Below are 12,364 nucleotides of genomic sequence, written 5' to 3'. Positions count from 1 at the left end.
AAGGTGGAGTTCCAGTAGCTCCCGGCTCTTGTTCCCAGTGCCGTTACATCCTAACATGGGAGACAGAGGAAAATCCACACAGAAAGCTGCCCTGAGGAAGTGAGCCAAACGCCAGTGCTCCGGCTCTGCCCACAGCCCGCTGCCCTGAAACCGACCAGGTGCTCTGATTGCAAGGGAAGCTGAGAAATGGCCAGCTTGGGTATTTGTGGTAGCTGTGTGCCCAGCTGAAACTTGGGGACTCTATTTCTAAAAGTGCAAAGTGGAGAAGAGATGTTGTAGTGAAGTTTTTAGAATCTATCAAAATCCCTAAAGATACTTAAGGAAATTGTGGGGAGAATCTGATTAATCACTTGGTAAGCAAGGAAGGAGAAAATATACTTGCCTAATTTGATTTTAAAAAATCCTTAAAATGTCACACTCACGCTAAATGGTCAAACTTTAGAGTTTGGAATTTAAGAAGGGTTTCTTACTGTCCTGGTTAATAAAACAAAAAAAGGAAATGTGGGGGCAAATTGGTAAATATTTTTTGAGGATGCAATGATCTATTTGGATTAAAAAAGCAATTAAATCAATCAAAACTAGAAAAAAAAATCAGAATCGTCTTAGTTACAAATTCAGTAGCATAATATATCATTAGTTTTACTAGAGATGAATAGTCATAAACTGGGGCCCAGATCAAGTTTGCTCTGGCGACGAGCAGTGCGTTTGACAAAAAGCTTATGGTTGGATTAAAAAAGTCATTTCATCATGAACAGAAACACTGAGCGTGAGACACCCACTCAGAGACGTAACACTTGGCTACAAAACAAACTGTAAATCCTCCATCAAATAATCTGTACGCTAGACAAAATTCTATTCAAAATCCCAAAGGTGTTTAAAATAACTGGCTGATTTCGGAGTTCGTCTGGGAGAATAAATGTGCTAAAAACACTGTATGTGGGGATTTAGTGTATCACAGGGGTTAGCTAATCGGCGGGGAAAACACACAGTATTTAATAAATGATATTAAGGCAACTGTTTATCCAAAACTTTTAAAAGTTAAGGCTGCTGTCTCTTCCTGAATAAAATTATGGATTTTTCTTGTGGAAAAGTACAAGAAATTACTTGTACATTCTTGGAGTTGGGAAGATCTTTGTAAGCATGCTACCAAGGGCAAAACTCCCAGGAAAACGTTTATATATGTTATTTTATGCATATTTTAAATGTCTGTGCATCTAAGTTTTTCATAACAAAATTCAAAATCAAATAATGAAATAATAATAAACATGCCGAAGGCTTAATTATTTGGTATATAAAGAGCCCTTAGCAATAATTTGGAAAACGCTGGATACCCAGTACAAAACAGACCAAAGGAAATGAATTCGGAGAATAAGACTAAACTGTTTCAAAATTTTTAAAAACATCAGCTTTTCCTAGCTAATTTGCAGTGCCAAAGTGAAATAATTTAAAGAGTTACCAAGGTACAAGGGAAGGTGGGCACTTACTCATAACATTTCTCATTAATCATCGCTCACTGTGAACTTTGTGGAAAGCTACTTTGTAATGTGTAGCTGGTATTTTCAGAACATTAAAAACTGGCACACTTCTGGACATAGCAATTTTCTTTCTAGGAATTTATGCTTTAAGACCTCTGTGACTTAAATATACTATTAAGAGCCTTGTGTAATGTACAGAAACAATTTGTGATTAACCCGAAGGCCCTACATTAAGAATTTTAAAAAATAAAGCATGTTACAGTCTTCATAAATTGACTTATTAATGAACAATTATAACAGTAAAGATGATTGTAAAATAAAAATGCTCTTTATATTTTAACATTAAAATACAAGTATCAATTATAAATATCTATAAACTAATCATTTATGAGTGCTTGTTTTTCTGCAGCAAACATGTTCAGTTTTGGAATACAGAAAAACGATTTTTTAAAAAACCTCTCTCTGTAAAATGAAAATGAAATAATACATACTTGGTTCAGCTCTTACAAAAAAGTTTTCCATATGTAGTTTGGAACGTAGTGAACCCATTAATAACCAGTCTGTCAGCTGGACTTTTCCGTGGACCTGGTTTAAAATACCAGGAGAGAATTCTGAACCCCCAGCCACAACCTGTGTTGTGTCTACTGAACTTGACTCCTTACCTTTCCAGAAACTTCCATCCCTCACTCTGCTCTGCCCACAGAATCTCGAGTTGAAGCCAGCTATTCCTAGACATTACCTAAAAGGCTTGCCCGCCGCTTCCACGTGCCTGTGTGCTGAGTCGCACCTTCCTGGGGCATGAGCACCACTCCAGGTCCTGTGGCCCTGCCCCTGGTGTCCCTCAGAGGCGAGGCCGCTGACATCACAGGAGTTTAAGTGCTTATAATTAAACTGCATATTTAGCACCTCGTTAAGATTTAAAAAAATGGGGAATTCACGCCTCTCCTGGTGCTATCCTGGAGGGATCAGCCTCAGGCAAGAGGAAAGCGTAGGTTTATCAACAGCCAGAAGGGGCAGAAACTTTGCTTTTAAGAATCTAAGTGTAAATTCGATGTAGCAGACCCCGCTGGGTCTTTGCCTGGGGTGGGGGCCTGGCCTGTTCTGTGCCCCCCCCAACCCCCAGCTCTGGGCAGCGCACTCACAGTCAGTGGTCCTGGGACCTTCCTTGAGGCCCAGAGGCTCAGTCTTTCGCTCCGACCTCAGGAGCCCCCTCTTCCCGGGGCCTCTCGTCCCCACCCAGCTTTTTTCTTCCAAGGGCAAAGCTGGTGAAATCATACAGTGTGAACTATTGCAGACTAAATCCGCTTCTGCTTTTAGGCCCCTGGACCTTTTGATGGATATAAGGAAAAGGTCAGTGTTTACCCTAAGGAATTCGTTGCTGCTGTTGGGAATTCTGGAGTCAGTGGGTTTGTATCAAAGTACTTTTCCAGGCAGTTCGGGGAACCTTCAGATAATTGTCTCCTACTGGGAAAAAAAACGACCTCAAGGCTGTGAGCTGGCGGCTGCTGATGCTAATGGACGTTTGTCATTACATGGTCCCTACCAGACGGACCTCACGGGTAGGGTCGTCCAGGATCACGACCTGGGCTGGGGGACACTGGTCGGGGGGACAGTCCGCTGGTCTGTGATCGTCCTTTGGCTTCAGTTTTCTCAGTTCTTGACCAGACGAGAGAGTAAACATCACCTCACACAGCGAGCACGGGGCTCAGAGGGCCAGGACGTGAAACCTCTGAGCGCAGCTGGAAGCACCGCAGGGGACACAGGCCCGCGCGGGCGCTGTTGCCTCTCTGCGGGGACAGCCGCTCTCCCGTCCAGCATCTCCGGCCACGCGCGGCCCGCAGGCCCCCTTCCCTGTGAGGCCGGGACTGAGCGGCGCGGGGACGGGAAGCCAGGGGCCTGCCCGGCCTCCTGCTTTGTAAGTGGCCAGGCTGGGGTTTCCGACCCACGCTTGAAGCGGTGCCGGGGTCGGGCCCCCACGTCGGGTTCCCGAGCTCCGTGAACGACTGAATGAATGAGTGAATGAGTGGGCACAGGCACTGGGGCCGGGGCTGACGCGCCCCTCTCACCCTGGGGCCAGGGCGCGCGGAGGGGGTGCAGCCCCGCGGGCCCCACCGGCCGCCCCCCCACCCCGCCCCGGCCCTGCCCGTCGGACTCCGGGCCTCGTGGACCTCCCGCCGCGTCCGTGCCGCGCGGCCGGCGGCGCGAGCGGTGTCCCCACCGGGACTAAGGGTTTTCTGTGCGTTGAGGCTGTAATACAGAGGAGCTTTCCATGCTTGGGACACGAAAGGGGGACAGTCTTTAAACTGCTGACCTAGTTAAAACACCACGGTTCTCCTTTGCAGCTACATTTACATTAAAAGTAAAAAAAAAAAAAAAAAAAAAGAAAGTTCCCTGATCTTTTACAAGAACGGTCCACAGTTACAGACAGAACCTGAACAGCACAAGGCTGCGCTGGCGAGCCTTCCTGCTGGGGTGTGTGTCTCTCATACAAATTTGCGGGCATTTAGTTGAAAGAAAAAGTATATTTTCTATATGAAAGGAAACGAGAAACAGTCTCATTTTCCCTCATTAAAAGCCTGCTTCACAAAGAGCACGTGCGCTCCCCGGGCCCGGCGGGGGCCTGACTCGGGGCGGCGCGTGTGCCCCGCCGCGTGAGGCTGGTAGCGAAAGGGGACTGCCTGCGTTGTCAGGTGAAGTGTGTTATGCGGAGGTATCCAGCTCAGGATGTTCCTACCCCAGATTCCTGGTGGGCTGCCAAGAGCAGGCTTGGAGTCTTAGAGAACCAAAAATATGTAGGTCAGCGGGGTCCTCGTGGGCACCGCTCCTTCAAAGGAAGGTATTTCTCGAAAATGTCAAGGATTATTTAGGGGGTCACGTCGGCATCCGCAGTAACTCCTTTACGTGGCATTGTGATTAAGTCTCTCGAATTCCAGAATGGATTCAGGATGCCTGAAAAACTGATGAAAAATTCCAAGGACTGACAGGGAACAGAGAGTATAAACCCCTTTCCTGTTTAGACCCCTGTGACCGAGACCTGACAAGAAGTCCTTGGGGCCAGTCTGCCCCTCACCCTGGCGACCCGCCAATGACAGTCCCGCGCTGGCAGGTGGGGCCCTGCTCCGAGTTGGCAGGGACCCAGGGGGCGGTGGAGAGAGGGCCCCCACGACAGGGCCGAGGAGGAGGGGTTATCTACGGTGGAGGGTCACCGGGGGTGACGCCCCTTACCATGCTGCTGCCCATCTCATCAGGGACGCCCGCAGATAGCTCGGTCAGCCCTCCCTGGACGCAGCCGCTGACCTGCCGGGGGCGCTCGGGTCCAAGTGACACCAAGATGGATGGCACTGTTACCAGGAGCCCACACAACATCGTTGCCCCGGCTCATTGGCCATTTCCATACCTTGAGCTGTAGTTTTTGTAATGGAAACGCAACTGTCACAGCACAAGATGGATTTCTCCGGGAAGTAGCAGCGTGTCTTCAAGAGGGCTCGCTCTTAGCCTGGGTGAGCACTATTGTGCAGGGACGTGGGCCACAGCCAGCTTCGCTGGGACGCGGGGGGTCAGACATGCACCTTGTGCATCTCCGACGGGATGGCCCTTTGCTTCGCTTTCACGATTTAGCAGAGCAGGGGGACGGGCCGGTGACGTTCCGCACAAGAAACCGCTCATTCTATCCCTGCGTCCACTGTGCAGTGCTTTGGACAAGCACAAAGTCTAAGGCTAAACTTCCCCACTTGTAAAATCATTTATTCTAAGAAACTCTGGAGTAATACACACAGTGGTTGAAACTATTAGGAGAATAAAAAGTCAGCTCTGGGTCCGGATATTTTCACGTATTAACCTAGACTAATTTCAGAAACCGAGAAAGCTCCCAGCTCTGGTTTCACGCTTGACAGCAAACCTCCTTCCGGGGCTGTGCGTCCCCCCTGCTTGCAGAGGAGCTCCTGGGCCAAGGCCTCCGTGCCCTTGGCCACCTCCCCGAGGCCACACCGTGTCCGGTCCTTTGGGGCATCTGTCAAATAAATGGCAGCTTTAATCAGGCAAAGGAATAGTGCACAGAGGTTCTGATTTCTTTTCAGGACCCGTTTGTGGTGGGCAGTGCCCCACGGTCCCTGCACACAGGAGGAGCACACGGCCACGTGTCCCCTTGGACAAGCTGGGTTGGAAGACACTCTCTCCTCTCTGCCGTCTCTGAGCCTCCTTCTGATGAGCCCACCAAGTATGTTATAATGCCTCCACGCTAAACTGAAACAAAACAAAACAAGCAAGGAGAGAGAAAATGACCAACGCTGGGCCCCGCACTCTCCACTTTCCCTTCATTTCAGACAGAGCAGACGGCGCCCTCTTCCCGGATGCCCGTCCGACCACCTTGGGCTGGCTTTGGAAGGCTCCCCACTTCTGCAGCAATACCCACCAGCTCCTGGATCAGCAGGGCAATGCCTCATCCAGCTTTGTATTTCCAACAAAATCTGTTTCCCCTTGCCACCGGCAACGCAGTAAGTATCTGATAACTTATCTCAAGAACTAAAAGTAAGACTGCTGACTATTTAAAGGGATAGTTGCTTATGGCTGGGAATGTCCCTTCCGTGGCGGGGCCGGCAGCATGGACTCCTCACTGGGAACTGGCAGTAAGAGCGCTGCTCACTCCGACTCTGAGAGGTGGACGGACAGCTGGGAAGACAGGAGGCAGAGCGGCCAGGCAGAGGGACTTGGCTCACAGAGCCTCCTTCCGGCTCTGCCTCCTCGCGCATCCTCCCTGGACACTGCTGGGTTTTCTGTCACATCCCTGTTTCTAAACCATTCCGTCCCCTCCCTCTCAGCCTCAGTCCAGAGCTGCCTGCCCGGCAGATGGTGGAGGAAGACAGTGATGTGACGGGGCGTGTGGACTCTCCGGCCCCTCGGCCTCTCTGCTGCCGGGGTGGCAGCCTTCACACCACGCCCCCGTCTGCTGGGGCTCAGGGGCACATGCTCCCCCCACGGCCAGCCCCCCAGACAGAACAGAAGACGGCGGAGATGCTCCACTCCCAATAGACAAGTGTTGCCAACGTAGCCCAAAAGGGCCGGCATTGCCGTCTTCTGCTCGTGGGAAGGCCCCTTCCCCCCAAGGACATGAGGACCGTTTACAGCCACCACTTACTGGGTGTTGACTAAACGCCAGACACCGCTTGCTGCTTTAAATGCATCATCTCATGATCCACGCAGTCACCCTTTCAGAGCTGAGCAAATGGAAACTTGAGGAGGCGGAGGGAACCTTCCAGGGACAGGACTGTAACGAGAAATCCAACCCTGCCCCGTCCTACCCCCAGCCTCTGATGCTTGCAGCAGACGATACCGTGGGTGTCTGACGGGTGTTTAGTGTCTACCTGTTACGTGTAACGCGCTTCTCTGACGGCTGAAAACGCCGCTGGGGGTGTCTGTTCCTCTGATTCACATGTAATCAATACAATTTACTGACACGAATATTGAACAACTTCTGCTGCCCAATTTGGCTTAGAGAGATGAAAAGTATCTGAGTACATCTACTTAAAATTGTTTTAAAAAGTATCGGTTCACTGCCCGGCCAGCTTGAGTCAGTAAGGCCCTTTGCTCTCCTTTCTCTAAGTCCTCTTGGCTTCAAGTGCTCTAGTCTTGGACTGGCCTCGAGGTTCACAGTTTCAGAGGCACAATCTCAAAATTAGGAAGCTGGTAAGTGGGGGGATGGTACTTCAGAAGACATGTCCCACCTTCATTTTTATCTAATTGAGACCGGTTGAATACTCTGTTTCTTCACATAAATGGTGACCAAAATATTGACCAAAGTGGTTGGAACGTAGCTGGAACAATTCATTCTCCTGCAACTTTAGTCACATTACTGGTGGCAAATGTGTTCAGAGCGGTTATTCTTCTCCAAAAGCTCTGCAGTGGACGTTATAGGTGTGATCTGAGTTTGGGGTGTGAATCTGACTTCTGTCAAGTCCAAGGTCAGCTCCCCGTGTGTGCCTCGGCGTCCCACCCACCTCGCGGGGCTGGTGTGTGGACTTAGCAAGGCACTCAGAGCGCTGCCGCCGGGTAACACGAAGTCAGCACAGGTCAGTGCCTCTTGGCGTTTCCATCGCACCAGCTCAGTGTTATTTGGGAATTCATGATTTATGTGCTCAGCCCGGATACACACAACTTAAAATAATCTGCTGGAATCCAAAATCAGGTCTGTTTACTGACGGTCGGTCGTAGCGGCCTGACGGCCCTCCTCCCTCCAGTGGCTGAGCTGGTGTGGGGAGCCGCTGGCCGCCCCGCTCCTGGCTGTGTGTGTGCGCACGCGCCGCGTGTGGGACGCTGGCACACTCTTTGCGTTGGTTTCGCAGGTGACAGGCGAGTATGCTGGAAACTGAGTTCCAGCTCAGGAAGGTGTTTATGCCCTGAAACACCCACTCTCCCGTCTGTGCTGGGGCAGGGGCCGCGCCCCGCCTCCCTCAGCTGCGGCCGAGATCTGGCCCAGAGCAGCTCTTTGTCCGGGCGGCATGTGTGTGGGGCTGCTGGTGGTGACCAGGCCACCCACGGCCAGAGAAGCACACGGGGCTGAGTGTAACTTAAGAAGCTGGAAGAAGCCAAGGAACATTAAAACCACTTTGTTTAAGGGACTCGTGGAATGACTCCATCTTTCGGTTTCTTCTCAGCACTTCCCTGAATCTGAAACTCCGAAGCAGGGGTGTGGGCAGAGGTGGGCACGAGGGCAATGCCGCGGGGACCCTGGCCGGGGAGGACGTCGTGGACCACGCCCGCCCATCCCCACCTCGCAGCATCTGTCTTGTGCATCGTGCAGTGTCGCTGTCCCACGTCCATGATCCTGTGTCCGGCTGGGGAGGAGCTGGGCTGTGAGTAGCTGCGCAGCGGGGATGTTTCGGCCCCTCTGTGTGTGGAGGAAGAATGTCCACATGGTCCATCCTGGCCTGTGGTTATTTTTTTAAAAAAATCAGTAGGAAAACCACTCAGGAGAGGGACGAATAGCTGCCCCGTGCATTGTGTTCTCTTTCACCAAAGTGAACTCCGGCCGTTAACCTGGCCCTGAAATGTAGGTGTGCGCCCCACTGCCAGCAACCCTCCAATGTCCCTGTAATGGGTTAAAATAGGGAACTTCAGGAAATCGTTCTGGTAAATGCCTTCCCGAATTGCAGTCTCTTTGACTGGCACTTCATCCGGCTCCTGTCCGGGGCAGTCGGCGCTGGTTTTTTTAGAGAAAACATTGTCATGACCATCAAGAAGGGATGGGACGTGGGACGGGAAACCGGCCTTGACATCAGGGGACAGCAGCCGCTGGGGACAGACTGAATGGATTTGAGCCCATACGCCTGGGCGTGTTCTATCTGGGGCTAAATCAAGAAAAGAGGCTTATTCGTGTATGTCAGGGAACATGCACAGGATTTTAGGAAATGGTTAATCTTCTGTTAAAATTCATGCCTCTGGGATTACCCCGCCATTAATTACAGGTATCAAAGCAAAAACTAAATGCAGTTGTATTGTGAAGTTTGGCCCATTCAATTGGAAAAATCTTAATGATCAAGAAACCATGTGTTTTCACTCAGATATGTTTTATGACAGAGCTGTAAAGTCTTGTCTCAAGCAGACCTACCGCAGGCCCGCATTGTTTCAGGCAGTAATGGGCTCACTTCTGAAACGCCTTTGTATTAGGTCTCGAAGGCGGACGAGAACCGGAGCGCTCTGCTCAGGGCTTATTTACGGCTCCTCAGGACCAGCGCCAGGCGCTCGGCGGCGCTCCGCAAGCCCGTGTGAGCTTCAGGTCGGCAGAAATTACAGCCCCGGGTGTGGGGCAGCAGTTCAAAGCCAGCCCGCCCAGGCCACCGCTAACAAATGTGTTTAAAGGTTTCTGACTTGGCACAAATCAGAGTCCAGAAGGATTAAAGCGTGAAGTGTTGGCTATCAATCTAGAGAGAGTAGTTTTCATAACATTTGAAGGGGAAAAAAGGAATACATTGTTGTTTTGACTCTGTCTTCCCCAGAGCCAGTTTTTTTTTTTTTAAGTTGCAGAATTCTTTGTCTTAAGGGGAAAAGGCTCTGTAAACTGTGACCAAGCAGATGCATTCGTCTAATAAAGAATTAACATGTAGGCAAAGGGGAGATGACTTTTTTTTAAAACGTGGTGCAGTCTTATAAGTCTTTCCCACTTATATTCCCTGTCAACCCCCCATAATTGATTTTCACAAGAAATTCTCACCCATCTCCCCCAGAGCAGGACCTGGCCTGGCAGCTCACTGGTGGTCCACGGGCCCGGATCCCGTGTGCCTGAGAGTCACTTAAGTCCTGTCTTTCGTCCTAAAGCCTCAGTTGTCACTGGAAAAAGTCACAAAGACATTTTCTGAGCCACAGAACCAGTCTCACTTTTACCCTCTCCGGATACCAAAGATAAATGCTGTAAAAATCATTTTATGCAGAAAATATTTACACAAAACTTGCAGCGAGCGTCCACAACAGTCCAGTCACCGCTTTACAGGCTAACGTACGTGCTGGCTTTTATCCTACAGCAGCCACCACCCTCATGCGTTCTCAGTCGGGCTTCGAAATTGTGTTGAGAATGGGCGCTGCCCCAGACATCTCTGAATTCTTTCTGTTCGTAAGTCTGCAGCGTTTTGTACAAAATGGGTGTTAAGATTTAACTGAGTGATAGTGAACAGAAGTAAATGAAAGTCCTGGGCAGACGCAGCCAGCCCGTGTGCTCACATTAAACTCCATTTCTCTCACCTGAGAACCAAGGAGGCCGCACGGGGGTCTGTGACGGACACCAGGATACAAGCTGGCCTTGCAGACAGTGATTAGAATGTTGTGGACGTTTCCACAGGAGATCCACGTAAAGAGAGTTTGAACCCACCTACGTTTCCTCCCTTTATTTCTCCTAAGCTGCCCAACTGGAATCTGTTTGTGCCCCTCTGCTCACAGGTGATGCGTTAAACTCTGCCAAGAGCAGTGCCCCCACTTGCCTCTCTTGTCGGTGTGTCCAAGGTCGCTGTCTGGGGCTCCCTGTCCTGAGGGGACCTGGCCTCAGGTGGTACAAGGGTTCCTCGTTTGCACGACGGGCGGAGGGCTAGGCCGGCCGGACAGCCGTGGCGAGAGGACTGCGCTCGGGCAGGAGGCCGTCAGCGTGCTTTGCGGGGGGCAGGCGTCTCTCCCGAGGGCAGACCTGACTTCCTGCGCCTGAGCTAACTTTGGGGGAGTCGCTGGAACGGGGCAGTCTGACTTGGCGACGTCGGACCCTTTGAACTGACTAGCAATAATCCAGAAAGCTTTGTTAGAGACATTGTGCACTGATGACTGAAAAAAAAAAAAAAGAACCATAAAGTAAATGCTCTGCCAAACAAGGAGGTTCCAGAACCTGCCTGTTCGCCTGCTCCTCCCTGGCCTCGGCCAGAGCGGTGCTGAGAGGCAGTGCCAGGAGGAGCACGTGTGCTTTGTCAGAAGGTGTCAAAGTCCACGGGGGGGCAGGGGTGTCACTAGCTCGAGGGCACACCCGACGTGGGGAGTGATGCTGGGTGTGATCTGTGTACAGACTCTTTTCTCTCACAGTCAAAGCTTTCATCATACTTTAAGGGGTTTGTGACCCAGAAGTTTAAGGATCCTTGCATTTGAACTCTAGGAAGAACACACGCCAGATTCCAGGAGGAGATGAGAGAGGGGCCTCAGACTCCTGTCTCCCCACACACAGGGGCGGGGGCGGGGGAGGGGGAGGAGCGGACCCTCCCCAGCAGGCCCTGTGGTCCGTTGGACGCACAAGACTGACATGATGTTGAGTTTATGATTCCTAGCTCTTTAAGCAGCTCAGATTTTATAAAGAAATATTATTTTGTTCTGAGATTTCACTATATAAAAATAAGACAATGATCTTAAATGTCTTTATAAGACGTTCTTGGTAAGACATCTTTGCGTTAATTTTCCTGTTATGAGTCTACAGCAGAAACGAGGGTTACCTGGCGTGGCATGGTGTGGTGACAACTCCTCTCCAATGAGGTGACTCGGCTCCTTTCAAGCCAGAATGAGCGGGACGTGGTCCAAGTGTCATTGCCAGAACGTGCACTTCAGGAGCCACGCACACGTCTGCCTCACTGTTACTGGAAATCCTGTGCATTTTCATCCAATAAAAAGCAAAATAAGTTTCATTTCAGAAACGCCATTACTCTAATTAAATTACAACGAATCGTACACTAACCATCTTCCATGTGCCGAGCAGAGCCTCAAAGATTCTTTTAAAAAAGTTTTCACGGTATTGAAACCGTAAGTTCTGTGACTGTTGGGACGAGATGGTGGAGTCAGCTAAATAAAAAATGTTTTTAAGTGTTTAATTCTGATTAAAAATTATGTTGAAGTTTTGCATCGTTTGGCCGTCAGTGTCCCTGCAGCATGTCAGTGTCCAGGCCGGGCTCCACGTTCTGTGCACGGTCCCGCTGCGTCTGTGACAGTCACCAGTGTTGTCCTTGGCTCCGGGGTGCTGAGGTTCTCCCTGACCGCCTGGCCCTCCCACTGTGCTTATTCTGAAGAGAAATCACGTGTTTTTCCATTCCTGGAGCAGATTAGGAAGACTGAGGCGAGGGTCTGAGGAACAGAATGATGAGTAAAGCCCGGCTTCCTCCACCCTGCCCCTCGTTGCTCTCCTGGCAGCTTTCCCAGAGGTTTGCAGGCTCCTCCTGGGTGTCTCTGAGCCCATTCTCTTTCGTGACGGCAGAGGGGTTCGCTTCCCTTCGGATCATTCTGTGACCCCGAGTTCAAGCTACCCAACCAAAAAAAAAAAAAAAAAATTAAAATACTGCTGGTACAGAGTAACCGTATTTAGCTTTGAAAAAGGACATGTCCTCAGGGGGTAACTTCGGAGAATTTGCCTCAAAATTTCATAGAATTATTGGTACTATAAT

General features: G+C 50.4%; 1 protein-coding gene across 1 annotated transcript in view; it reads left to right on the top strand.

Annotated features, from left to right (window-relative positions):
* Positions 1–11,824, top strand: part of LOC105066271 (uncharacterized) — a 137,240-nt gene extending 125,416 nt beyond the window's left edge. Inside the window, exons 7-9 of the mRNA XM_074378653.1 lie at positions 5,552–5,691; positions 5,798–5,968; positions 8,126–11,824. Coding sequence (XP_074234754.1) covers positions 5,552–5,691; positions 5,798–5,968; positions 8,126–8,136 — 322 coding nt within the window. The 3' untranslated portion in view covers positions 8,137–11,824. The remainder of the gene's footprint in view (positions 1–5,551; positions 5,692–5,797; positions 5,969–8,125) is intronic.
* Positions 11,825–12,364: the final 540 nt, after the last annotated feature.

This window comes from Camelus bactrianus, chromosome 14, assembly GCF_048773025.1.
Source record: "Camelus bactrianus isolate YW-2024 breed Bactrian camel chromosome 14, ASM4877302v1, whole genome shotgun sequence".
NCBI classification, from domain to species: domain Eukaryota; kingdom Metazoa; phylum Chordata; class Mammalia; order Artiodactyla; family Camelidae; genus Camelus; species Camelus bactrianus.
This window is presented reverse-complemented; position numbering and strand designations above follow the sequence as displayed.